The sequence below is a fragment of the Adiantum capillus-veneris genome, chromosome 1 (assembly GCF_014529385.1).
Source record: "Adiantum capillus-veneris isolate H3 chromosome 1, ASM1452938v2, whole genome shotgun sequence".
Lineage (NCBI taxonomy): Eukaryota > Viridiplantae > Streptophyta > Polypodiopsida > Polypodiales > Pteridaceae > Adiantum > Adiantum capillus-veneris.
This window is the reverse complement of record NC_140931.1, coordinates 138144955-138172381: the sequence shown is the minus strand read 5'-3', so window position 1 is coordinate 138172381 and position 27427 is coordinate 138144955. Positions and strand designations below refer to the sequence as shown.

General features: G+C 45.8%; 1 protein-coding gene across 1 annotated transcript in view; it reads left to right on the top strand.

Annotated features, from left to right (window-relative positions):
* The first annotated feature begins 311 nt into the window (after positions 1 to 311).
* The window catches only part of LOC147465658 (uncharacterized), an 86289-nt gene continuing 59173 nt past the window's right edge, over positions 312 to 27427 (top strand). Inside the window, exon 1 of the mRNA XM_086521190.1 lies at positions 312 to 712. Coding sequence (XP_086377316.1) covers positions 439 to 712 — 274 coding nt within the window. The 5' untranslated portion in view covers positions 312 to 438. The remainder of the gene's footprint in view (positions 713 to 27427) is intronic.

Genomic DNA, 27427 nt, shown 5'->3' with positions numbered 1-27427 from the left:
ATATAACAAGAGTGAAAGAGAGAGAGAGAGTGTGAGAGAGAGAGAGTGTGAGAGAGAGAGCACTATTTGGGTAAAATGGGTCTCATCTTACAATCGTGTTGCTTTGAAATTTAAAAATGCGAAAGAGGAAGGTTTTGAGAAAATTAGTGTAAAAATAGTAAAAATTAGCTCAATCTCTCAAATTTTCATCTTGAAAACTCCATTTGTGTGAGGTTGCAAAAATCCGAACAGTGGAATGGGTGGCTCAGGGCTGCATGTGCCCTGCGCTCCACGTCTACGTTCAAGTTTCCAACTTTCCGCATGTCTTTTTTTTTTCCCCTTATCAAAAGGCTTGAAAATAGTACGAGAAAAGGCTACGTACCCGCAACCCTTTTCTCGTACTACGTTCTGTACCTCTGTACGACCAGTACCAATGGTGCAAGCCTCAACGAGGACACCATGAGTGAGGTGCACGTGGGTGAGAACAACAACACAAGCGCACAGAACCCTCATGGCGCTAGAAAGAGTGTCAATACCGACGAGCAGCATAATGTGAGGCAGCAGACATGGCCGCCTATGCAACAAGCAGCACGCGCAGATGCTGAAGTTGAAGAACACCTGGAAGCTGACGAGGGAGCTCTGCAGCAACAAGCTACAAGCGGGCCTGCAGTTTCGACACCCCCTCCTGACTCATCAGAGTTCGTCTCTGCTTGCCTTACTGACATCATTTCTGGTATGCATCCGTTTTTGCCCTCCTTTTAAGCTTTCTGTTGTTTTCCTGCATCTTTTAGATAACTGACTTCTCTGAGTTTGCGCTACTGCCATCAACATTGTCTTTGGTATTCTGTGTGCGATTCAAATTTGTCATCTTTTCTCTGCACGATTCAGTGAGATGAATGCACCCAAAGCTTCATATTCTCTTTTGATCCCACAAGGTTTTTCATCTAAATCCGGCTGAAGGGAAAACAGAATGTGAATGCGCTTTTTTACCTGCCTCATCTTCCCTTATGCAAGGTGCTTCAAGGCATCAAAATGTGGACCTTTTCATCTCTGTAACGCCCTGCAAGCATTATCTTGAACAGCATCGGTCCCCCAAAGCACGTACTATGCAGCTTGTGATCAAATTATTGGTCTCATATTGTAAGGGCGCTAGCTTTTTAGGCGGACTAAGCTGTTTCCTTTTTGACCCATGTCTAGTTAAAGGGTGTCTTTGAAATGATTTTAACTGTAAAGTTCGTATAGTTTCAACCTTTTGGTGAATGATGATGGTGGCAGTTTTCAACTTGTACAATCTCGGATTCTCATCATGCAGGAGATGGAGAATTAGTTGGATTTGGAGGATGAGTGGGTGCTGAGGAAATGTGTCTAATGCTCATGGGTCAAGTATGGTCCTTCATTATCTTGAACCATATGGAAAAATTGCAAGAAAATGCAAAGGTGATCATAAATGCCAAGAAGATTTGGAACCATTTGGCATCAATCTATGACCAGGTATCCTTGACAAAGTGCTTGCAAGTGCAATAGAGCAACTTGCATTAGTCAAGCCTGACATCCATACAAAAATACACGTAAGATGCAAGTAATCTAGAAAGAGATTTACATGGCGAGGCAGTGTGATGTAGACGACATGGTCATTTTGTTGTTTTCATGTATTTGGTTTCTATTCTTTGTTGGTTAACAATGGGACACTCAGTACTATCACGTGGGGGGAGATTGTGTTTGGACCAAGGTTGTTGACTCACCATTAGTCTTGCGACTACCAAAAAAATATGTGCAACCAATGTTTTGATATGATCACATGTCTAAGAGAATTACAAAAGGAGTTTCAAGCCGGATGCAAAGGGAAGCCTGCAAAGGTCAGAAACACCGCAATCATTGTAGCACAAAAGGACATGTCTTCTAAGGAAGAATATGTCTTCAACATCATACATGATCCTTATCTTTATTCATTTTTAGGTGATCTCTTAAGGTGAGATGAGATTGTTCTTGTAGCTGGTGACTGGAATTAGATCCTTGGCAATGGTGGCATCATGTTGCTTTTGGGAACCAATGGCTTTTGGGATTATTGCTTTTGGGACTCATTCCTTTTGAGTTTAATTGCTTTTGGGGCTCTGCTTTTGGCATCCCTTGTAAGAATAAAAAGGACCCAAGGGCCTCACTCTTCAGAGCATCTGGACGCAGAGTTGAGAGATGAGGTCCCCTCGTGAGTTGTACTTTGCTCAAGCATTAGTATAAAAGAAATACCAAAAGGGGCGCCAGTCTTTGGGGCCAATCTCTTTGGGCACGGAACAACACCGGATCGTGTCGACCCAAATTGAATTGTGATTTTAAAGTTTTGAAGTATTCTAAGTGATACTCTTGTGTGTCGTGTCGGATTCTCGACTTGGGGTGCCCAAGCCGTTGAGAGTGGTATTAGAGCACGGTCAATTTCTCTTCTACTGGGAAATCCGATCCTCTTATGGCGACACACATGGATTCGAACAACGAATCCCGCAAGAATCAGACAAACCCTCCTGATATTTCTGAATTAGGAGGCTGAACGGAAATTTGAATGGATTGGCAGAATACGAATACAGGCCACCTCGGCCTATGTAGAGTTAGCTAATGGAGATGCAACGTCAAGAGAAGGTTGATGAGTGTGCAAAGCAGATGCTCAAATTTGCGAAGGATCCTCAGTATGCGAAATTTTTGACGCGGCACATAATTGACGAGGTGCGCACCCATTGGCAGAAAGCCATTGATATTCCAATCAAGTCAGCTCTCAAGCAACCTACTGTTCCATGGATGTTTACTGAAGATGAACTCGAGGATTCTGTTGAAAAACGAGTCAACCAACTATTGAAGTCAAAAGAGAAGCAACTGAAGAAACGTAACAAGGGAACTGACTTTCCCGGTTACTTGGGTCAAAAATCCTCGTTTGAAAACGCGAGAAAACAAAAGAAGCATGTACGCTTCGAAGGATTGCCCAGTTCGTCCTCATCTTCTTCTGACAGTTTGGACACTTAATCTTCTTCCGACTCGAGTGATGAGGACAGAAAGGGAAAGAAACGACGGAAAGATCATATCTTTTATGCAAAGAGGAAGCACTTTTACAGAGCCAATCAGTATGATTTCCTCGACGACAAGGGCAAAAAGGTTAAAAAACTCAAAGAGGGAGGATAGGCAGTAAAGTTTGAGTACGTTTTAGGGTTTCGAGATGCTCCCAAGGCTTCAGCCTTTATCCAACAGTTTGATATAGCGTTTTCTGGAGGCCACTATACAAGGCACTCCAAGATCTGACGGGCAACATTCTTTCTCAAAGGCAATGCACGTACATGGTGGTCCACTCTTTTGTTAAGGAAACAAGCACCAACAAAGTGGTTGAAATTCAAGAAACTCTTTATTTCTTCATGGCTACACAAGAATACGAACCAGATGTGATTACTAACTGGAACCACAATTAGATGGTCAAGACAGAGTCTTTGGATTCCTACTGTGAGAGGTTTTGGGATGTCTTTCTACCTGCTTCATCCTTTAAGAAGATCAGTTTTAAGGAACAGATTGAACGGTTTTGCTGTGGACTTCCTAAAGAGATTCGAGACTATTGTCTTGAAAAGAAGTCCGAGTCTCTACAACAGTTGATGGGACATGCCAAGCGGGGATTTGCTATACATTCGGGTAACTTGATGTCACGTGACACATCCAACCCTATGTGTCCGTGGACAAGCTACAGCATGATCAAGGTTCAGTCAGTCGAGTCAGTCTAGATTTAGAAGTGATTTGGCACTTTTGCGAGTCTATTCGTAGACCATGCATGCCCAGACACTTAGTGTAGATGCATATCCTCTGGTTGCACACAGCATGATCATAAGCATTCCCATTAGAATCCTTCAGGGGAATTTTCCAGTGCATTTAGCCTATTTTACCAATTTTTTGACATTTTTCACTTATTATTTGTAAGTGACTTTTGTTGGAAAGTAGGTAGGGCAATTTTGCTAAGTTTGTATATAAGCAAACTAGAGCTAGCACTATTTGGCAGAAGAGGCAACAGGAGCCAAGCTCAGCAGGCAACTTCTCCAACAAGACCCTTGGTGGTTTCCTCCAAGCGAGAGGCAAGAACCATCACCATAGACCTTCCCTCACCTAGTGTTTTCAGTCAGCACCATAGCCTGACGTTTTTGCATCAGTAGGTCCTCGCCAGAAGATCCCAGCAAATAGCGTTTTTGCATCAGCATCCTTGCCAGCAGAAACCTCAGCCTAGCGTTTTTGGGAACTTCAGCCTCTAGCGTTTTGGGTCCCAATTTCAGCCGTTTGCAGATTCAGCATGCAACGTTTTTCATCATTAAAGACCGTCAAGATCTGTTGCTAATTGGACTATTTTCTTAATTTTTTTAATGATTAATCTCTTTTTCTAGGATATTTTATTGTGTACACTAAGAACTGTTAAAAGATTGTAGCTACAGGAAGTGCCATCAAGAACGGACAACTCTGATGTGTCATTTGATGGGTGACGGTAAACATCGCGAAGGAGTTTCCGTAAGTTTGGTGGAAAGGGCCGGGTTACGAGTGCCCCTGATACGTCACATGATGGGTGACGGGTGCATCAGAAAGGGGGCATTCCGTAGGCTAAGGAGGAAATCCGAACTGAGTAAGAAAATACGCGTAAGAACGCAAGCACAAGAATAAAGATGGCTTCAATGAAGCTTTTACGAAAAGCAGGAACATTCGCGGGAGGGCGGGTGCTTTCCCGCGAGGAGTTTGTGTCTGCATTGCATCTGTGCCCGTGTTCTGCACCTGGGGACGCTTGGAATGTGTTTGTGTCGCATTGTTTCTAACTCACTGAGTGGTTTTCAAAGTTTGAACAGGTTCACACCTTATTTTATAAAGTGACCGGTCACTTTTAAGTGACGAGCCCTCTTATAATAAAATAAAGCAAGGCTCTTCTAAAAAAGCCTAAGTTAAAAACCCAGCGCTAATAAGCTACGCAGGGCTGAAAACAGCGAGCTCTCTCTCTCTCCTCTCTCTAGAAGCGCCAGAGCTTCTGCTTTTTGTGCCCTATTTCCGTCGAGTGCCCGGGCCTATAAAAAGGCAGCAAACGTTCCAGTTTTGTACATGCCAGGAGCAGCAGAAGGAGTTAGCGCTGAGGATTCTGGAGCAAGCGCCAGCGACGGAAATCTGCGAGAGTTCGTGTGTTGACGGAGTGCAGAAGTCGCTTTCTCGAGCGAGGAGCAACAGATATAATTTGTCGTTTACACATCGCGAGTATTGCTTTGTGTGGTTGTTTTGCAGGAATCCTCCCTCATGGGAAGTCCCTCACGGGAAGTACGACCTTTGCGTCTAAGTCCCTTACGGGAAAGTACGGCTTCGCGTCTAAGTCCCTTACGGGAAAGAACGGCCTTGTGCCTAAGCCCTTTTACGGGAAAGAACGACCCTCGGGTCTAAGATTACAGAACAGAGGGGTTTCCTCGGGTTCTCGTGCTTGTATATGAATTCTCCCTGAATAAAGAATACTCTTGACGGGGGGGGGGGACCAACCCATCTTCTTGTCCCCAATACTGTGTCGATCTTCTCCCTTCTCTCACATTTGCAAAGTATTTTATTTTTCAGATTTCTAAGTGCTCGTGTACGCTCCCGTTTTGTGACAGTGGTATCAGAGCTCGGACTCCTCTCTTTCTCTGCAAAGAAGGACGATTCCGAGAAGAACGGGAAGAACCATGTCGAGCCAAGGGAGAAGCGTTGAAGAGGAGCTTCAGCAAGTGCGAGCTCAGCTTGCGAATTTGCAACAAATCTTACTACTGCCAGATGTCCAAAAGCTCTTGGGCGGAATGAAGAGAACGAATGGAACCGATGCAGTCGGGCATCCAGACCACACTGTTGGCGTGAGACCACAGGAGGAAAGAGAAGAAGAACGTGCCGAGGTGCACAAAGGATCTTCGGATCGGAATGAACGGCCTACTCCAAGGAAAGGCCAGGAAAAAAGCGCTCTCTTTGCTAGACGAGAGCAAGGACATCTCTATCTCATCTCCATCTTACTCTCCTGATTATACTTCTATGTCTCGATCGTCTCGTCAGAAGAAGGAAGCCGCTACTACTACCCTACATCAACCCAAAGATAAGCCTCGATTCAAGAAGCATGGTCGCAAGTCTCAACATCGCATGAGAGTCTTCAAATCGGGCGACAAGGACATCAAGTTCGAAACCTACAACGGACGGAGAGATATCTCCAAAGCACTGTCCTTCATCAAACAGTTTGAAGTCGCCTTTACCAATGGGCACTTCACAGAAAGATCCAAATTGTGCCATGTGGGGATGCACCTCAAGGAAACGGCAAGTAATTGGTGGTTAGCCAAGATTCTGGAAGGTTCTCAGGCCAGAACTTGGGAGAGATTCAAATCTGAATTTTATGAACAGTTTCTTCCGCCTGACTTTGAGCAGGACATACGGAAGGAATGGGACTGGCTCGCCCAGAAGGAACATGAGAGAGTCACTACCTATGTGGACAAGTATTGGTCGGTTCTTCTGAAGGTCACTCCCTTCATGAAGATTGCCGACGAGGAAAAGAAACGAAAGTTCGAAGCGGGTCTCCAACCGCAGCTTCGAAAGAGTATGAAAGTGTATCCGCATGACACTCTTCAGAGGATGATGGAGTCAGCAATCATTGCGGAGGATTTGCACTCAACTGGGACACCCAGAAAAATGGAGCATAGCACCTACCGTGCAAGACAAAGAGGGGTCTACGATGACCAAGGGGGCCAAGGAAGAAAACGTCCTCCATCTAGGGACCATGATCATTCTAAGAAGCCAGAGGGCAATGGCAAGCGAACTAAGTATCTCTCTCCTACTCAACTCCAAACCTTCAGAGAGGAAGGAAGATGCTTCTACTGTGGAGAGAAAGGACATATGAAGCCGGACTGCCCTCTAAAGCAGCAACGGCAAGAACAAGCCTCTACGAGGCAAGACAAAGCAAGGAAGGAACCCGCTCCACCAAGCTCGAACTCAATTCCAAATGTTCAAGGAAACACAGCAACGGAGAAGGGGAAGCGTCAGCTTCTGAAGGGCTGGGGGTCTCTGAACAACCAGCGAGTACTGATTCTTTATGATCCAGGATCCACGGATAACTTCATCTCCCTGGATACTGCGGAACGTTTGTGCCTCACATCGGCTCAGCTTGGCACACCGGTTACATCCGGATCGGCATTCGAGGGGTTGACAACCAATGCAACTCCTGTGCAAGGACAACTCAATCTTCGGATTGGCGAGTACAAGGACCGCGAATCATTTTTGATGGCACCCATCGAGGGATGTGATATCATCTTGGGTATGCCATGGTACTTCCACATGACACCTATCCTCGATTATGTTGAAAAGACCCTCACTTTTGATCATGGGGGTAAGAAAATAAAGATTCATGCTGATGTAGGAGATTGGCAGTTCCCAATTGTAAGTCATATCTCCATCAAGAAAGAAATGAAGAAGTTTGTTTCTGCTTACTTGATTTTTGCACGTGAGGATAAAACTAGTGGGGATCCACTCTCTAGTCTGGAAATTAAGCATTTTCAATTTATTGAAAAGTACAAAGATTGTTTCACGGAAACACTCCGTGATGAACTACCTCCGGTACGCCCGAAAGATCACCGCATAGATCTCATACCGTGTAGCTCGCCTCCCAATCAACCCCCTTATCGGGTGAGTCTTGCTCAGCAAGAGGAAATTTTGAAGCAAGTCAACGAGCTTCTAGAGAAAGGGTTAGTACGGCCAAGTGCTTCACCCTACTGCTCTCCAGTTCTACTGGTGCAGAAGAAGGATGGCACGTTTCGAATGTGCATAGACTATAGGTCTTTAAACAAGATCACGGTCAAGAATCGCTTTCCGATCCCTCGGATTGATGATATACTTGATAAGTTGCAGGGTGCAAGTGTCTTTAGTCGCATAGACTTAAAGAGTGGGTATCATCAGATACGGATCACCCCTGAGGATGTCCATAAGACTGCTTTCCGCACAACCTTTGGACTCTATGAATTTTTGGTAACGCCTTTCGGCTTGACCAATGCTCCTACGACGTTCAATCGCATGATGGACCGCATTTTCAGCCCGTATCGATCTTTTACGGGAGTATTCTTTGACGACATACTCATCTTCTCTAAGTCAGAAGAGGAACACCGGAAGCTAAGTCAGAAGAGGAACACCGGAAGCACTTGGACCTAGTGTTTCAAGAATTGCGAAAGCATGAGTCGCATGTGAATGCAAAGAAGAGCGAGTTCTTTCTCTCAGAGATACACTATCTCGGCCATATAGTCTCTCACAATCAAGTGAGTATGGATCCTGCCAAGATCCGAGTGGTAGAAGATTGGCCTATTCCCACTACGGTACATGATGTACGTAGCTTCCTGGGATTATGTTCGTATTATCGAAGGTTTGTCCGAGGATTTGCTCATGTAGCAGGACCACTTCATGATTTGACAAAGAAGAAGATTCCTTTCAGATGGGGATCGAGACAAGAAGGAGCTTTTGATCGGCCCAAGTACTTGCTAGCCATGGACCTATTATGATAGTGCCTGACTTAAGGAAACCATTTCAGGTTCACTGCGATGCTTCAGGCGATTGCATCGGAGCAGTGCTAAACCAAGAAGGCCATGCAGTGGCCTACGAAAGCAGACGGCTTAAGGATGCAGAGTTGCATGCATCAATCTACGAAAAGGAACTCACTGCTGTGATTCACGCCTTATCCAACTGGAAGCACTATCTTCTAGGAGCAGATTTTGTGATCAAGACTGATCACCAGAGTTTGCGGTATTTTCTTACGCAAAGGAAACTATCTGAGAAGTAGATGAGATGGGCAAACTTCTTGTCTATTTTTCACTTCCAGATCCTTCACACGGTTGGGAGTAAGAATGTGGTCGCGGACGCATTGTCTAGGCGGCCAAGGGTGAACACTATCACTTCGGTGTATCATCAAGAATTAGAAGCACTACCGGATTTGTATCCGAATGATCCAGACTTCTCCACCGTTTGGGGAAAGCTACATCGTGGAGAGAATGAGTTTCCCTATTCCATTCGGGATGGTTATCTCTACCACCATCAAGCCATATGTGTGGCGGAACCATTAAGAAAGAAGATCATGGATGAAGCACACGCTTCGCCTTATGCGGGTCATCGGGGTATTCTCCCTACGACCTTAGCAATGGAAAGATATTTCTTTTGGCCTAGCCTTAAAGCAGACATTGATAAGTATGTCAGGGAATGCTTGGTTTGCCAAAAAGTGAAGTATGATCGGCATAAGACGCCTGGGTTGCTACAACCATTGCCTGTGCCTAATGAACCTTGGGAAAGTATTGCCATGGACTTCATCATGGACCTCCCTAGAACTCAAACTGGAAATGACGCGATTTGGACCATTGTGGACAGGTTTAGCAAGCAAGCACACTTTATACCAGTCAAGAAAACGATCAAAGTAGATCATATGGCTAGGGTCTTTCTAGCACAAATCTTTAAGCATCATGGAATGCCTAAGTCCATTGTGAGTGATCGAGATCCTCGCATGACAGGAAATTTTTGGCGTGCCTTGATGGATAATCTTGGTACGAAGCTGAATTTTTCATTTGCCTACCATCCTCAAACGGATGGGCAAAGTGAGATAGCCAATTCCACAGTATTGGATATGTTAAAAGCTTATGTGTCAGACCGGCAATCTGACTGGGAGAAATATTTGCCTCTTGTCGAGTATGCGTATAACAATACCATACACTCATCGACGGGGAAAGCACCTTTTGAGATTCTCTATGGTAAGCCTTTGCTTCCACCGATCCTTTTAACTAAGGATAAGATCTTTGCAGCAGATGAATTTGTCCAGGACTTGGACACAGCCTACGGGCAAGTTCGGAGAGCTATTCTACGCTCTCAGGAAAAGCATAAGAAAGCTGCAGACAAGCACAGGAGGAATCTAGACTTAATAGTCGGACAGTTAGTCTTACTCAAGTTTGAGAAGGCAAGACTTAAGAAACAAGCCTCTCATAAGGGAAAGGTGCTAAAACTTTCTACCCGTTATTATGGGCCGTTTAAGATCACTGAGCAAGTGAATGATGTCACCTTCCGATTAGCGCTACCACCTAATTGGAGGATCCATAATGCCTTCCATGTCAGTTTACTCCGGCCATATGTGGGACCGCCTCCGAGTCAGCCAAGTGCTGAGGAACCTCCTGAGGTTGAGGAAACAGAAGAAATACTCCAACCGGAGCAGATAGTAAATCATCAGGAGAGGCCCCTCAAGTCCGGAAAGATAACACGGAAGTAATTGGTTAAGTTTAAGAACTATTCGAATTTAGATGCTCAGTGGATGACGCAGGAGGAATTAGCAGCTTATCCTGAGATATTGGAGGTATATGTCCAAGCACTACAGTGGAGGTCAACTGTTTAGAAGCCAGAGGGATGTTGCTAATTGGACTATTTTCTTAATTTTTTTAATGATTAATCTCTTTTTCTAGGATATTTATTGTGTACACTAAGAACTGTTAAAAGATTGTAGCTACAGGAAGTGCCATCAAGAACGGACAACTCTGATGTGTCATTTGATGGGTGACGGTAAACATGGCGAAGGAGTTTCCGTAAGTTTGGTGGAAAGGGCCGGGTTACGAGTGCCCCTGATACGTCACATGATGGGTGACGGGTGCACCAGAAAGAGGGCATTCCGTAGGCTAAGGAGGAAATCCGAACTGAGTAAGAAAATACGCATAAGAACGCAAGCACAAGAATAAAGATTGGTTAAATGAAGCTTTTACGAAAAGCAGGAACATTCGCGGGAGGGCGGGTGCTTTCCCGCGAGGAGTCTGTGTCTGCATTGCATCTGTGCCCGTGTTCTGCACCCAGGGACGCCTGGAATGTGTTTGTGTCGCATTGTTTCTAACTCACTGAGTGGTTTTCAAGTTTGAACAGGTTCACACTTTATTTTATAAAGTGGCCGGTCACTTTTAAGTGACGAGCCCTCTTATAATAAAATAAAGCAAGGCTCTTCTAAAAAAGCCTACGTTAAAAACCCAGCGCTAATAAGCTACGCAGGGCTGAAAACAGCGAGCTCTCTCTCTCCTCTCTCTAGAAGCGCCAGAAACAACGAGCTCTCTCTCTCTCCTTTCTCTAGAAGCGCCAGAGCTTCTGCTTTTTGTGCCCTATTTCCCCCGGGTGCCCGGGCCTATAAAAAGGCAGCAAACGTTCCAGTTTTGTACATGCCAGGAGCAGCAGAAGGAGTTAGCGCTGAGGATTCTGGAGCAAGCGCCGGCAACGGAAATCTGCGAGAGTTCGTGTGTCGACGGAGTGCAGAAGTTGCTTCCTTGAGCGAGGAGCAACATGTATAATTTGTCGTTTACACATTGCGAGTATTGCTTTGTGTGGTTGTTTTGCAGGAATCCTCCCTCACGGGAAGTACTACCTTTGCGTCTAAGTCCCTTACGGGAAAGTATGGCTTCGCGCCTAAGTCCCTTACGGGAAAGAACGGCCTTGTGCCCAAGCCCTTTTACGGGAAAGAACGATCTTCGGGTCTAAGATTACAGAAAAGAGGGGTTTCCTCGGGTTCTCGTGCTTGTATATGAATTCTCCCTGAATAAAGAATACTCTTGACGGGGGGGGGACCAACCCATCTTCTGGTCCCCAATACTGTGTCGATCTTCTCCCTTCTCTCACATTTGCAAAGTATTTTATTTTTCAGATTTCTAAGTGCTCGTGTATGCTCCCGTTTTGTGACAAGATCAGCCACTAAAGAAGTAGCAGATTCGGCCCGGAAAGACCTCAGTTTTCAGCCTTAAGAAACCTTAGTTTTCAGCCCTAAACCTGCAGATTTTCAGCGTCAAAGAACCACAAAAAACAGCCTCCAAATAGCGTTTTTGGACTAGTTGCAGATGTCAGCCCATAGCGTTTTTGGACAGCAGTAGAAAGATTGCAGATTTCAGCCCTTAGGTCAACTTCGTCATCCCCGTCGTCATCGTCGACATAGCCTAGACTTGCATCAGTCCCATGCATACCGTTTGTATCAGATTGTGCAATCATAAGTAGACCACTCTCACCGACGAGAGTGGGGCCTTCGGAGGAGGGTTTTACAACGTCTGTGGTGTAGTATCTCTCTTCTCTCTCTATCTCTCAGTCTCATACACTTGCACGCACAATGTCCATTCACTTTGTTTGTGATCATAGCCTTCTCTCATTAAGAACGGAAGGCTCTACCTTCCATAAGAACAAAAGGAACCTTGAGCACGGTTCGGAGCACTCATCGTGAGAAAGTACAACATTCATTCCGTTGCACCTAACATTGGTATCAGAGCTTTGACAGTGTTCTGTATCACTCAAGGAAAGAACCACAAGAATCACAATAATTTTTTTTGCTTGTTGCGGTCGCACGAACCCAAGTTCGCTTGGGCGTGTCGATTCCTAATCGTGTTTCTTGAAGAGTGACAGGAATCCCAAGAAAGAAGGGCTTATCCAGTCTCCCCTTGTGTCTCTTTTCACTCATTGAGAGCGGACCGTGCACTTAGCGGCCGGCCAATCGATGTGAGGTGGGAAAAAGCAACCTTGGTGTGAGCGCAAGGCCGCCAAGCCCGCAGAAAGGAGTAGAACTCGTGTGAAGAGAAGATCCTTCTCAAACACGGTTTGCAAGTGAAAGAAAACCCCAAGAACCTCAAGAACCTCAAGACCCCAAGAACCCAAGACCCTCAAGAACCCAAGTTCCTCGTGAACTTAAGAACCCAAGAACCCCAAGAACCCAAGTTCCTCGTGAACTTAAGAACCCACAAGAACCCACGATTGCAGAATTGTCATCACTCGAAGCAGAATGGATACTTCGCTTGGAGGTGATGAGCATGAGAGAAGCGAAGAGGAATTTTCCCCACCAGGAGGTTTTTCCGACCCTCCCCCTTCCCCATCTACGTCAAGAATTGCACTAACTCCTATGGAGGCTTTAGACTAGATGTTTATGGAAAGGAAGTTGCCAAGCAAGACATGTAGAAAGAATGGCAGAAATAGAACGTAGACACGCAGAAAGAAGAGCAGAAATGGAGCGCAGACACCAAGAAAGAATTGCAAAGGAAGTCACATTCCATGTCTCTTCCTTGGCATGACACAGTTGTAGAAAGAGCACATGAAAGTATGAGCACCAGGCATGGGCATTTCCGTTGTGAATTGCCACAGTTATTGCTCTAGATCAAAAGAGAGATTCGATCTCATTGTTTGCGTGTGTGTGGTGAACGGTTTGGCACTCTGTCTCTTGGTTCATCTACATTGCATGCACAGTCTTTGAGGAAGACGAGATTTTTTCGATTCACTTTACATGGAATGGGTATGTTCATGTTTTTGTGTTGGAAGTGGTTTCAGGAATTTTCAGCCATGGAGATTCTTGAAGAAGAAAGAAGCATGACTCTAGACGAAGTCGAAGCATCGAAGAAGCCACAGAAGTCTTTGTGTCGCTTTCGGCGCGGCCCAAAGAAGCAAGCGTTGCAGACCTTTATGAAGTTCAAGTACCGCACGACCCACACATCAGAGTGGGCCGGCGAAGAGTCCCTTCTAGGATTCCGGATGCTATTGGCGATCTCCCTCGACGCCATACAATTCGGTACCAATACCTCACTTTGAAAAGGAGGGATGTCATGTGACACATCCAACCCTATGTGTCCGTGGACAAGCTACAGCATGATCAGGGTTCAGTCAGTCCAGTTAGTCTAGATTTAGAAGTGATCTGGCACTTTTGTGAGTCTATTTGTAGACCGTGCATGCCCAAACACTTAGTGTAGATGCATATCCTCTGGTTGCACACAGCATGATCATAAGCATTCCCATTAGAATCCATCAGAATCCTTCAAGGGAATTTTCCTGTGCATTTAGCCTATTTTACCAATTTTTTGACATTTTTCACTTATTATTTGTAAGTGACTTTTGTTGGAAAGTAGGTAGGGCAATTTTGCAAGTTTGTATATAAGCAAACTAGAGCTAGCACTATTTGGTAGAAGAGGCAACAGGAGCCAAGCTCAGCAGGCAACTTCTCCAACAAGACCCTTGGTGGTTTCCTCCAAGCAAGAAGCAAGAACCATCGCCATAGACCTTCCCTCACCTAGCGTTTTTAGTCAACACCATAGCCTGGCGTTTTTGCATCAGTAGGTCCTCGCCAGAAGATCCAAGCAGATAGCGTTTTTGCATCAGCATCCTCGCCAGCAAAAAACCTCAGCCTAGCGTTTTTGGGAACTTCAGCCTCTAGCGTTTTTGGTCCCAATTTCAGCCCTTTGCAGATTCAGCATGTAGCGTTTCCATCATTAAAGACCGTCAAGATCAGCCCCTAAAGAAGTAGCAGATTCGACCCGGAAAGACCTCAGTTTTCAGCCTTAAGAAACCTCAGTTTTCAGCCCTAAAACCTGCAGATTTTCAGCGTCAAAGAACCACAGAAAACAACCCCCAAATCAGCGTTTTTGGACTAGTTGCAGATTTCAGCCCATAGCGTTTTTGGACAGCAGTAGAAAGATTGCAGATTTCAACCCTTAGGTCGACTTCGTTATCCCCGTCGTCATCGTCGACATAGCCTAGACTTGCATCAGTCCCATGCATACCGTTTGTACCAGATTGTGCAATCATAAGTAGACCACTCTCGTTGACAAGAGTGGGGCCTTCGGAGGAGGGTTTTACGTCTCTGGTGTCATATCTCTCTTCTCTCTCTATCTCTCAGTCTCATACACTTGCACGCACAGTGTCCATTCACTTTGTTTGTGATCATAGCATTCTCTCATTAAGAACGGAAGGCTCTACCTTCCATAAGAACAAAAGGAACCTTGAGCACAGTTCGGAGCACTCATCTTGAGAAAGTACAACATTCATTCCGCTGCACCTAACACTTCACTTATGAACCTTCGACAAGTCGGAACAGAAACAGACGACAGAGAGATAGACAACCTCGACTAACAGAGGACCAGAGAGATGAATATTTTAAAGCAGAAAGTGTTTTGAATGTGGAGAATAAAGGCATATCGCTACAGGGTGCTCCAAAAAGGCACAAGAATCTGGACGACTGACAGATTGAAATACCAACAGGACGAGGCGATACTCGTTCTAGAACAAATTTTTGATAGAAAATTTTGGATGAATTAGCAATATTTTTTCTTTATGAATTTAAGAAATAAGACTTTTTTGGAACGTGATTTTGAATTTTGAATGAAACTAATGTTTTATGAAAGAACCTGCTATTTGTGAGCAGATAACAAGATTAAGAATGAGATGATGATGATTTTGGAGCAATTATAGCTCCCGAATGACCTGATAACGAATCATGAATTTTGAATCACGACTGATTCAATGGAACTGTTGTGAGCGCATCGAGAGTTCCTGCGGGATGGTATGGCAACACAGCTAGAACTAAATGATTGGACCACTCTGTTCAGTATGAACTTAATGATGGATTGGGATCCCCGGAAATGATTACTCGCACACGACAATGCTTGAGTGGAAAATCTCTATAGACATGATCGCAATAAAGATTATTTAATTCAACATCATTGAGGTCCGGGACGGATCTAGATGCTATTACTAAATACATTACTGGCAGTCATGTTCTGAAATTTGGAATGAATTTTTCTGTGATTGATTTGATCTGTCATGAGATGTCTTGTGATGTGATTAGAATGAGATCTAATGCGACGTGACTGTCGTCTTTGTACAAGTGCTGGATTTGTGTCGTCTAGTGCATCGATACTTAGAGTCAGTGTCTACTGGACTGGTTTATGGCTTATGTCTGATTTTGTAGGCGTAATCGAGGGAGATTACAATTCTTTCAAGAGGAGGGTTATGTCACAAAGTGATGATGCGGCATGACCACTCGGGTAGACTTGATGACGTGGTAGAGAGCGTACAGACAGGCTGGTGGGGACAGTAGTACGGAATCCTGCAAAACGTGTTGGCAGGCTAACGTGGCAGATTGTACTAAAGTCGACTCACCTTGACAGCAAGGTCTGCATCTTCATGTGTTATCCATGTACCCAAAAGTGTACATAAAACTCATGCTATATTAGAGCTTTTTTGAACTCGGAAGATTTACTTCCCTTCTGAAGATCCTTAGAGCGAAAACGATGAACCAAATGATCCCTCGACTTGGTCCCAGAGCAAACTCGACTTGGCAGGGCTGATGTGGCAGGGCTGATTGCTGTCAAGCTGATGTGGCAGGGTTGTACGGAATTCCGTAAATTGCCTTGGTGCTTTTTATGGCAGCTTTTTAATTGGAGCCAATTGCTTTTGGGACTCATTGCTTTCGAGTTTAATTGCTTTTGGGGCTCTACTTTTGGCTTCCCTTGTAAGAATAAAAAGGGCCCAAGGGCCTCACTCTTCAGTTTAGATGCAGAGTTTAAGAGATGAGGTCCCTCGGGAGTTGTACTTTGCTCAAGCACTAATATAAAAGAAATACCGAAAGGGGCGCCAATCTTTGGGGCCAATCTCTCTGGGCATGGAACTACGCCGAGCCGTGTCGATCCAAAATTGAACCGTGTTTTTAAAGTTTTGAAGTATTTTAAGTGATTCTCTGGTGTGTCGTGTTGGATTCTCGACTTGGGGTGCCCAAGCCTGTGACAGAGTCTGCCATCTCACCAGAGAAAGTTCTTTGTTTTTGGCCTTCGCTCACTATAGGCCGATTGTTCCAATCCGAAGATCCCTTGTGCACAGTGGCACTTCTTTCCATCTTTTCCTCCTGCGGGTGTTACCACCACCAGTGTTTTTCTTGACGCTCATCAATGTCTTTTCCTTGTAGAGGTCATAAAAATGTTTCACCTTGCAAGCGTCAATGCCGGCTTGCAAAATCTTAGGCAGATAGGATTCTAGCCATAGCATTTTCTGAACGTACGTTCAAACTTGGTTCACAGTAGAGCCAACCCACTTTGGATCGCAGGGGTGTTCTCCCATATGTGGTTAAGGTCTTTCTTTCCGTCTTGGAACAATTGGCCGATCATTACATGCACAAATAAAATAATTCATGTTCATACTAGCAGTATGCCAATGGTACTTGACTTGCTTATGAAGAAGCCTATGCTACAACCATAACTCGCTATTGTAGTGGGTAATCCACGTAGCATACTTGATGATCATCGACCATCAGAATACCCCTTCTCAGTAGAGAAACTCAAAGCAACCGAACACATCTGAAATAGAGATTCTCATGTTGGAATATCATTGCGCACAAAAAGGCGCTCGAGTGAGGTATCTCAAATGCCATTTCACTTCCTGAAAAGGAAGTTTACTAATCTCATTCTGGTTAGCTAAAAAAAATTCAAATGGTAGTCGACTCACCTTGACAGCAAGGTCTGCATCTTCATGTGTTATCCATGTACCCAAAAGTGTACATAAAGCTCATGCTATATTAGAGCTTTTGTGAACTCGGAAGATTTACTTCCCTTCTGAAGATCCTCAGAGCGAAAACGATGAACCAAATGATCCCTCGACTTGGTCCCAGAGCAAACCCGTCGTCAAATATACCCGGATGTCAAATCCGAGATTTGGCGTTCCCAGAATCCTCTTCTTGCAGAAGAACTCTGCTTTCTCGGACACGAAGTCCTTCCTTGGGAATCTTCGACTCTTGGATCACAACTTGAGAGTCTACCACTCTCAAATCCATGGATCTACTCCCAAATTCCGGGTACGAAACCGTTGGGTTGATCTGGCTCTAGTTCCTCAGAGCGCTTTTCGCCTTCGTGCCTTCCTCTATTCCTACTCCCTCATGAAGAGGAAGTACACTTGCAAACAAATACTCATAGCTCATAACATGAAAAACGCTACCTGTAAGGTCTCGATACTCGAAACGCATTTCGGTTCTCGAATAACAATTTCTTGGCAGAGTTCTCGTTGCAGATAATCTCTCTCTTCCAATCCTACACACAGAAGAGGTGTGCTCTCGGGTTCCTTCTCGTAAATCAGCCCCGTCTACGATGTTGATGGGCTGAAAACAGAGAAAAACAGCATAATGTCGTGGTGAAAACACTCTCTGTAGGCACTTCTTTGCGTTGGAACTCACCTACCGGGTCTTGGCGGAATCTGGTACAATCAAGACAGCCATGGGCAATCATTGGCAGCTTCATCTTGGCGACTGAAATCTGTAGCGGCGTCTTCTGCTTGCAAACACTGGTCTTCTTCTATTCCGTGAGAGCGTGAGAGGTCTGCTTTTGTAGCTCCTTGCAGCCGGCAGGAATAGGGTGGTCTTGTAGGCGTGAATAGGGGAGGAGGGTCGCCAAAGCTGGACAAGGCGCCGGGTTTTTCTTTTGATTTGCTCTTCTTTTATTTTAAGGGTGGCTGCCCACTTATGAAGTGGGCGGCCTCATAAGTGGGCGGCCGGTCTTTAAAAGAAAAAAATAATGGTATGAACCTTTCCAAAAACTAAATAAAACCTTATAAGTTGAAAACAATGCTTACAAAACATTTCCCAGGCGTCCCTGGATGTACCCACATGCACGGATGCAATGCAGACATAGACTTCTTTGCAGGAAAGCAACCTGCTTTCCCGAAAAGCAACGTGCTTTCTCAGAAAGCAACTGTATTTTCCTCACAGTTCCCTCTGAACCCATCTTCATTCAAGTGCTTGCTCATCCTTGTGCACAATTCTAACACAGTCCGAAATTTCCTCTCGACTATGGAATATTCCCTTTTTGATGCTCCCGTCACCCACCCTCTGACGCATCAGGAAAATCCATCACCTAGTCCTTTCCTACCGAACTTTTGGTACAATCTCCTTTGCGATGCTCTGTCACTCATCCTATGACGTATCAGAGATGTCCGTTCCCGGACGGTCAAATACTTCTTCCCGATGCTCCCTGTGACCCATCCGATGTGACGCATCAGAAGAATCTGTTCTTGGTGGCCTTACAAGTATCCCCGTTCATAGTGCTCCCGTCATTATTGTATAGCACTTTGCTGCTTCACACAGGTCTAGGGCACTTCCTTGTACGACTAGTGTCTCCGCCCGCTGAGGTTTGGGACGGCCGCCCACCCAGTATGGACTCCCTTGGGCACTCATATATATGGAGCCAGGGGGGTACCCATCTCATATCATCTGGCATTTGTACATCACGTTGGCTCTCTCCTAGAGCAGCGTTTTCTATTGTAGGTCAGTGGGGGGCTGATCGCCCCCTATCCACACAAGTGTTGTGTCTCTCTCTCTCTCTCTCTCTCTCTCTCTCTCTCTCGCTTCCGCACGCACGCACTCACATGGTATCAGAGCTCAGTCATCACATGGTATTAGCAACGAGGTGCATCACCTTTTGCATCAGGTACTCCTCCCAAGAAGATTTGCCAGCGTTTTTGCATAAGCCAGGCCAGCGATGGAACTTGTAGAGTTTTCATCGCGGATCAAATCAGATCAGCCAGTGTTTTCTGCAAATATGCTTGCGTTTTTTGCTTCTGGCAGCCAGTGCTAGCCCCTTTGGGCACTTTCCTCGCCAGAAATCTCCTCCCTCCACCTGCGTTTTCAGCAGCCAGCAGTTGCGTTTTGGACACATCTGCGTTTTAAAAGCGGAAATACCTGTGTTTTCAGAACAGCTGGGCAACGCCTGCAGAAGAGGAGGAGCGCTAGCCCCACTCACTTGGATCTTGCCTTCCACACGGCTTTGCATCCGGTGCGTTGCCGCCAATAATCCTCTTCATCTGCTACAGATTTCAGCCATAAACACCTGCTGTTTTCTCTGTTTACAGCTCATCAGGGGCAGTGACAGTGATTCACCACCCTTCCCAGACCTTCTGCACCGCTGCGGACCCCTCTGGGAGCGTATGAGCACGCTGAAAATTCGCTGGACAGCAGCGTTTTCATCACCTTGCAGTTGCGTTTTTGGGTGGACAGCAGCCACATGGTTTGAGTTTTTTACAGAGGATGAGGTTACCTCTTGCCAAGACACCATCTGGTGGTGGTCCATGCGGTCTCGTCGTGACTGCTGCAGTTCCAGTCTCTTGCTCAGATCAACTTTGCGCATCTCTGTGAAGATCCATCTGATGGAAGGTCTCCAGGGGCCTCGTGCCTGAGGCACTCGAGCTCTAGGCTGCTGAAGCAAAAACTCCTTCCAGGACTCCTCCCTTGGAAGCAGTCCTCTGAGAACAAACTTCCCAAGAAGGGCTCTGCTATGTTGTGCTGGGTCTATGATCCCCAACCCCCCGAGAACAAGGTAGAGTGATGACCTGCCAGGCTACTTTGGCCCGGGCTATTTGAGTGTCGCGCCTTGTCCAAAGAAAGTTCCCGATCAGCCTCTCTACCTGGCTGATGTAGGAGCTCGAAAAGATCCAGCAAGATGTAATGTACCACATAGTAGCCAACAACCCCTGATGGCCACTACAACTCTGCTTGGCAAGGAAAGCCGTGCCGAACTCCAATGTAACAACTTTCTTCTGATGGATAGGAGGAGGGGAGCAATTTGCTGCTCAGGAGACCAGTCGGCCAACCTGACAGCCCAAGTAGCGAACTATAGCCCTGCGGGAATCCATCTAAAATCCTCACGTGGCAACCAATCAGGCGTAAGAGCATTGCCAACCTAGAAAGCCACCATCTTCCTCTAGTTGATCAGTGCGCTTGATGCACAACAGAAAATCACTAGAGCCTGCTCACACCTTTGCCGGTTGGCCTTCTGGCCCTCCAAGTACAAAGCTGAGTCGTTTGCAAACTCAACATCCAATAGCTCCTCGCCCCGAATAGGGAGCGCTAAGCCACACAGACCAACCTGCTAAGAAACCAAGAATCTGCTCATCGCATCAGCATAGAATAGAAAGAGGAAGGGGGCTAGAGGACAGCCCTGTCTGGCCGAGCGTGTGAGCATGGAACGGTCTCCTCTACCTCCTGCCAAAAGCACCTGATTGTGTGCACGTGTGTAGAGAGCTGACACCCCTCTGATCCAAGCATCTGAGAAACCCATCCTGTGTAGAGTGCCCTCCAAGAAGTCCCAGTCAACTTTGTCGTAGGCCTTCTCAAAATTGAGAAGAAGTATCACCAGATCCTCATCTCGAAGGTGCGCGAGGACAGACGCCTCCTAAAAAGTGAAGTTGTTGTCAAGGATACTACGCTCCTTGACAAAACCTATCTGGGTCCCATGTATAATGCTCTCAAGAAGTGGCTGAATCCTCAAACTCAGAGCCTTGGCTAGAATTTTGTAGGCTGAGTTGAGAATGGTGATGGGTCGTCACTGCCGAATCTCATCCAAGGAGCCACCCTCCTTGGGAATGAGGTAGATCAAGTCCTCACTCGTATTGTCAGGCATCTCTCATGTGTGCAAGATGTACTAAAAAGCGTTGCACAGATCTGACCCAAGCAAGTCCCAGTACTCCAAGAAAAAATTGGGAGTCAAACCATCCTCACCAGGGCAACTACCTCAAGGAAGTGCTCTGAGGGCCTCATGGAGCTCCTCTAACTGAAGAGGCAGCTCAAGCCTCTGGCGCATCTGCTCAGTCACAAGACAAGGCATTTGTGCCCAAACCTGCTCTCTGCATGCATCTTGACGCTTCGATTGAGGCTCTACTGACAACAGGTCACAATAGAAGTCAGTAGCAACTGCACGCATATCCTCTGGCTATGAAGCCACTAACCCGTCAGGTCTCCTCAACTGTTGACACTGATGTGCGCATGGCGGGGTCCCATTGCCTCAAAGAACGCCCTAGTCACTCTGTCATCCACCTAGGTCCACTGAGACACGTGCCGGTAGAAAGTAAACTCATGTCGCCTCTCCTCTATGCTGGTAAGCTCTTGGAGCCTGCTGCAACTGCTCCTCCAACCAAGGACTGTCTGGGTGCAGCTCCTGCATCCTCTGCAAGGAAGCAACGCCCCGTCAGACGCCACTCCTCCTCTCTCGCTGTAGCTAGACGAGCCGTAGACTCCTAAAGAAAGAAACGACTAAGCCAAGCAAGTCCAAAGGCCACTCTGTCAGGAGGAGAGTCTTGCATGTCCAAGCCCTCTGTTCAAAGAGTCACCACTCGCTCTGTGAGCCCTGAATCCAACAAGATCCTCTCAGGGATGCGTAGCATCGTGCTTCGCCTCCTCTGTCTATCTGTCACAATGAGGATCACTGGTGCATGGTCCGAAAAAGATGTCCTAGCCAAAATGCAAAGTGACCCACCCAAGTCTCAGATGTGGTCACTGGCGTAAAAGCGATATATTCTAGATTGATTCACTCCTCCCACTCTGCGGTCCCGAGCGAGGAGCGATAGAAGGCCAAGTTGTCTGGGGGCCTCACAAAGCCAGAGTCCTGCCAAACATCCGAAACTCTCAAAGTAATACATAGCCTCTCCCAAGCTATCAACTCAGCCCCGTGCATAGTAGCGTGGCTACCTCCAATCCTGTCAGAGGGGTCCTCCAGCATGTTGAAGTCACCCCCAATGCACTAGTGACTATTGCTCTGCATGTGGCAGAGACTCTACAATGTGAGACCAAAACTCTGCACGTGCACTTGCCACATTGGGCGCATAGATGTTGAGGTAGGGTCAGGGCAGAGCGAGGGAGAGCTAGGGGGATTGGAGCAATGGCAATGGCAAGCGCGAGCGAGTGCAACAGCAACGAGCAAAAATTTCCACTCACAACCAGATCCAAGTTTATCAAAGGATTCCGGAGAAGAAAGGGGATCAGATGATAGTTCGTCTCAAGGTTTGGATGATTGAGACTGATGTGCCAATGGACAGGGGAGGCTAGTGTAATCACTTCCAACGACTGATCGGACGGAAAGACAGACAGAGCGGAAATCTACACACTTGACAACACTTTAGTACTTAACAACTGGAAAGAGATAGAAGACAATAGGGCGCAGCGGAGTTTCAAGCCAAGACGCGTTGGCCCCAAAGACCGGCGTCCCTTTCGGTATTTCTTTATTATTACTGATTCGCAAAGTACAACAACCACGGAGCACCTCCTCTGCAATTTGCGCTCTGAAGAGTGTCAGAGATGGCCGCCAAGGCTCATATTTAAAGGCCCAAAGCTTAAAAGCATCAAATATGAAAAGCTAACACTTTTCTGAAATTTCGGGATTTCCCTAAAAATTTGCCACAAATTCCAGGATGTCTGTACAGGTGCCACATCATCATATTTTGAGGTTATAAACTTGTCTGACTTCATTTCGGCCACTTTCGGGCGCTTTAAACAAGTTTTCTTTGACTTTTAGGGTTTTTAGGCCCCTTGGCCGCTGATTTGTGAGTTGGTCGGGGATTCCTTTTGTTTATTCTTCTTCTTCTTCTTCCTCTAGGTTTTAGGCCCCTCGGCTGGGATCGATTCCATTGGTCGGAAGCTGGTGGGAACTCTTCTTTAAAAATAGGCAACTCGGTAAGACTTTATAAGTTGGTAAAACATCTTTTGCTGCTTCTACTGCTTCTTCTTAGGGTTTAGGCCCCTCGGCCGAGATCTGTAGGTTGGCTCCGTTCTTCAATGACTCGGTACATGAGCAGTTTGTGACATCCCCCTTTCTTGAAAGAAAGCAATCGTCTGCGATTACAACATATCTCCAAAACAACTCAAGTTAGCTCAAAATTTTTTGAGGGTCATTCCGAGGGACAATCAATTTTCTCATTCCATATTGGAGCTCTTGATATCCTTGGTCGTAGGCTTCCCAGAAAAATCTCATCCAATAAGGAGTATATTCTCATTCCAGATTGGAGCTTTGATACCTTGGTCGTTGGCTTCCCAGAAAAATCTCATCCAATAAGGAGTATATTCTCATTCCAGATTGGAGCTTTGATATCTTGGTCATTGGCTTCCCAAAAAAATCTCATCCAATAAGGAATATTCAATGGTTGGCACATCACAAATGCTCACATATGCATGTTACAAGACATAGAAACATAAAGTTGCTGATGAACACCCCCCCCGCAAACAGTGTGACATGAAATGTTTTGGGGTTTCGTGCGTTTCGAGGTTTTTGAAACGTTTCGTTTCGAAGCTCAAAGAAAGCGAAACGCAGGTTTTGTTTTACATGTATGTACCTATAATTATACATTGCATATACATGCAAATTCACCTGAAGACATGTGAAATACCAAAATCTAGATGTGAGACTTGAGTCACCAGTGAACAAGGTATCGATTTTTTGAGGCAGCCTTTGCACAAGGCTTAAAAAATCCCCAAACGGGTGGTTTGAGGTCAATTGGTCAACAAGCGGACCCAAAAAAAAAATCAACTCGTTTTGCACGTTTTGTTGAAATGTTTCGGCCGTTTCGGGGTTTCGGAGGGCCGAACGGCATTTTTATGTCACTATGCCCGCAAATAACCATCCAGGTCTGGGCCATGAGTTGTTCAACGACTCCCTCATCACTCCTCCCACATAACCTAACAAGGTATGGGCGGGGAGATATAGGGGCCTTTTACAATCAAACGTTCCCTAGACTGTAGTCTGTGTCATTTGGAGGTTCAAGCATACAACCAAACGTTCCTCAGACATCCCGTCTACGTCGTTTGGAGATTCTCCAGCATACAACGAAACGCTCCCCAGACATCCCGTTTGCGTCGTTCCGAGGTTCAGACAATACCAAAACAGCATTGCTCACTACTCCATCCGGGAGTAAATCACCAATCATTGAAAACAATAATAAAACCGGAGTCAAACAATTCAAATCAGCACCAATACAGGTTCAAAACAGATACTGTCCATTCCAAACAATTTCCAAACAGGATCACCCAAAAAACTTTCCAAACAGATTCAAACTTAAAAAGCAATCTTGTAATCCGTCGAGCTTGAAACACCGATTGACTTTCAACCCGGACCAAAAAACTTGGGTTAGGATTCTTCCATAAGGTCATAGCCGACCGCAGCATGGTCCATAAGCTGTTGAATAGTTGAAACAAACGTCGACAAACTGTTCCTGTGGCAGTGGTGGTAGCCCCAAGATATAGCAATCACACTGGGTCTCCAAGGTTATTGATTCGAGAGGAGACAACTGCTGTGAGATGTCCAAAGACGGTAAGTTATAATCTGCTAGGGTTTCAGTCAGGATACCCCACTTTGCCAGAAGCTGCACTCCGAAGGTTATCGGTTCAAGAGGAGACACCTGCTGAGAGATGTCCAAAGACTCTAAGTTGTAATGTGCTAGGGTTTCTGTAGCAAGCATTTCAAGATACCCCAGTCTTTCAGAAGCTGCACTCCGAAGGAAGATGTTGGAAGGCATGTAACTTCGGGTAAAATTTTTCTTGAAAGCTTGCCAAGTCCTTGGAGTGTGTGGCCTGGTAGCTATAGACATCCACCACTGCATGGCACTACCTCTGAGAAAAACAGCGGCTCGAAAAATCTTTGATCCTTCTCTTGCAAGTGATCTTTATCGCTTATGCCTTGTAAGATAGAGGGATGAACACGGGAGCGTGCCTGATGCGCAATGGAGTAAGGGTGGACTGACTAATAAGTCGAGGGTCGGGGGCCACGAAGATTCTTTAATAAAATTTCTAGTAAACTTTGGAAGCGCCACCTTGCTGAGTCTACTCTTTGGTTGGACCGGTTTGCTTTCAGAAAAGCACATGCCTGAAGCTGTGATACCACTGTAATTGTAACAGGCTTGGACATTCCAAGTCAAGAATCAATCACGACAGCGCCAAATAACCACTTCAAAACAATTCACAGATCACAATAGACTTGCACTGGCCCGGCAGAGTTCCATGCCTAGAGATATTGCCCCCAAAGACTGGCGCCCCTTTCGGTATTTCTTTATGTATTAATCAGATCAAAGTACAAGAGAGCGGTTAGGGTTTTACTCTCAGACTTTGCATCCAGATGCCCTGCAGAGTGAGCCCAAACCGCTTATTTATTGTTTACAAGGGATGCCAAAAGCAGAGCCCCAAAAGCTTCAAAATCAAAAGCAAAATCTTCTCTGGCCTTCTTACAACGCAAAGGTGAAGCTAGCTCTGCAAACTTCTGAATGAACTCTTTATGCAACAATACAATTTTAGCCTCATTGCGACTTGCATAAAGACCATCAAAAATATCCCAAGCCTATTTTGTAGATTTCAGAGCTTTAATAAAATAAAGCAATGGAATCTTCTCTCTTTCTCTCCTTGTATTTGCGTAGAACATAAAGCATGGGCTGAAAAACAGCGCCGCAAATGCCGGATGCTTTTTCCGTACGGTGCCACGTCAGCATGCCAGCACATTATCCGGAAATCTGTCCCTGCTGCTAGAGTTAAGGTTAGAGTTTAGGACAGGTTTTAGGGTTAGGGTTTCTGGCAGATTTTAGGGTTTGCAAGTTTTAGGGTTAGGGTTTTTAGCAGCAGTCAGGGCTAGGGTTTCCCGCATGCTCTCGGGCAGACACGTCATCACTTTGTGACATACCCCCCTCTTGAAAGCATTGTAATCGCCCTCGATTACGCTTGCAAAACAGACAGAAGCCATAAACCGTCTTAGTAGACACTGACTGTTAGTACCTACGTACTAGGAACACACATCTAGCACATGTACCAATTTAACACTCACATCACAGGACATCACTCGACATCACAGGACATCACATGACATTCAACATTCATTCGGATCTTAGAGCATGATTTATCGGCAATGTAGCTAGCAATCGCATCTAGATCCAATCGGGACCTCATCAATGTCCGATTGACTAACCCCTATTGCAACCATGTCTATTCGAGATCAATCAGACCAAAATGCTGCAGTCATTTTGTCTATCAGTTCCTGCACTTAAAAGAAGTCAAGAACAAATCAGTATCATATTCAGGAATTCCATTTCATAAAGTCATACAGCAGAATACTGTTTAGCTTTCAGTATCCCTGAAGCTCGAAGAGACATCAGTGACTCTAGTATCAAAATCAAGGCATTTGTTGACAAAGGAGTGGAGTGACTCCCCTCTTGTGCATTCCATTGCACCAGATCTCCGGCCAAGCTGAATTCTGGGTTCCATTTGGAGCAAACCAAAAGCATCGAGGTAAAGTTTCACAATTTGAGGAGTATCTGCCAGGTCCTCTGGAACCGGCCTGTACTTTCAAAAAAGGACGGTAGACTTTACTTCAAACCTTGATTTAGCTTTCACCCATTATCAGTCGTCTATTCTACCTGTACTTTCAAGACACAACACGGGGGAAAGGGATACAGGCTGCTAGAATGCACCTGTATGAGAAGACCGACACCAGATTGGCCCCTAACTTAGGTGCCCCTTTCGGTATTTCTTTATTGTTTAAAAGAGGGAATAAACGCTGTGGTTCCCTACAAGCTGCCCCGCACAAGCTTGGCTGAATTTCAACTGTTCCGGCCCAATTTCGACAGCATAACTGTACTAGGACCCTTCACAGTCAGTATTCCCACGCATTGAATGACTTTCCCGACGCATACGGGCACTTTGCAAATCCTGGCGAGAATCTGCAGCACTCTGAATTCTCTGTTTTTAGCCTCGAAAATGCACCATATCACCTGTACAGCGGTCCCCTCGCGTCCCCGAACCTGCTGGGGGTATTAGGGACCGTTTAGGGCCAAAACCCTAAACCTGTAAAAATACACAGCAGGCTGTAATTTACTGTTTCGGGCTCCGTTTCGCGTG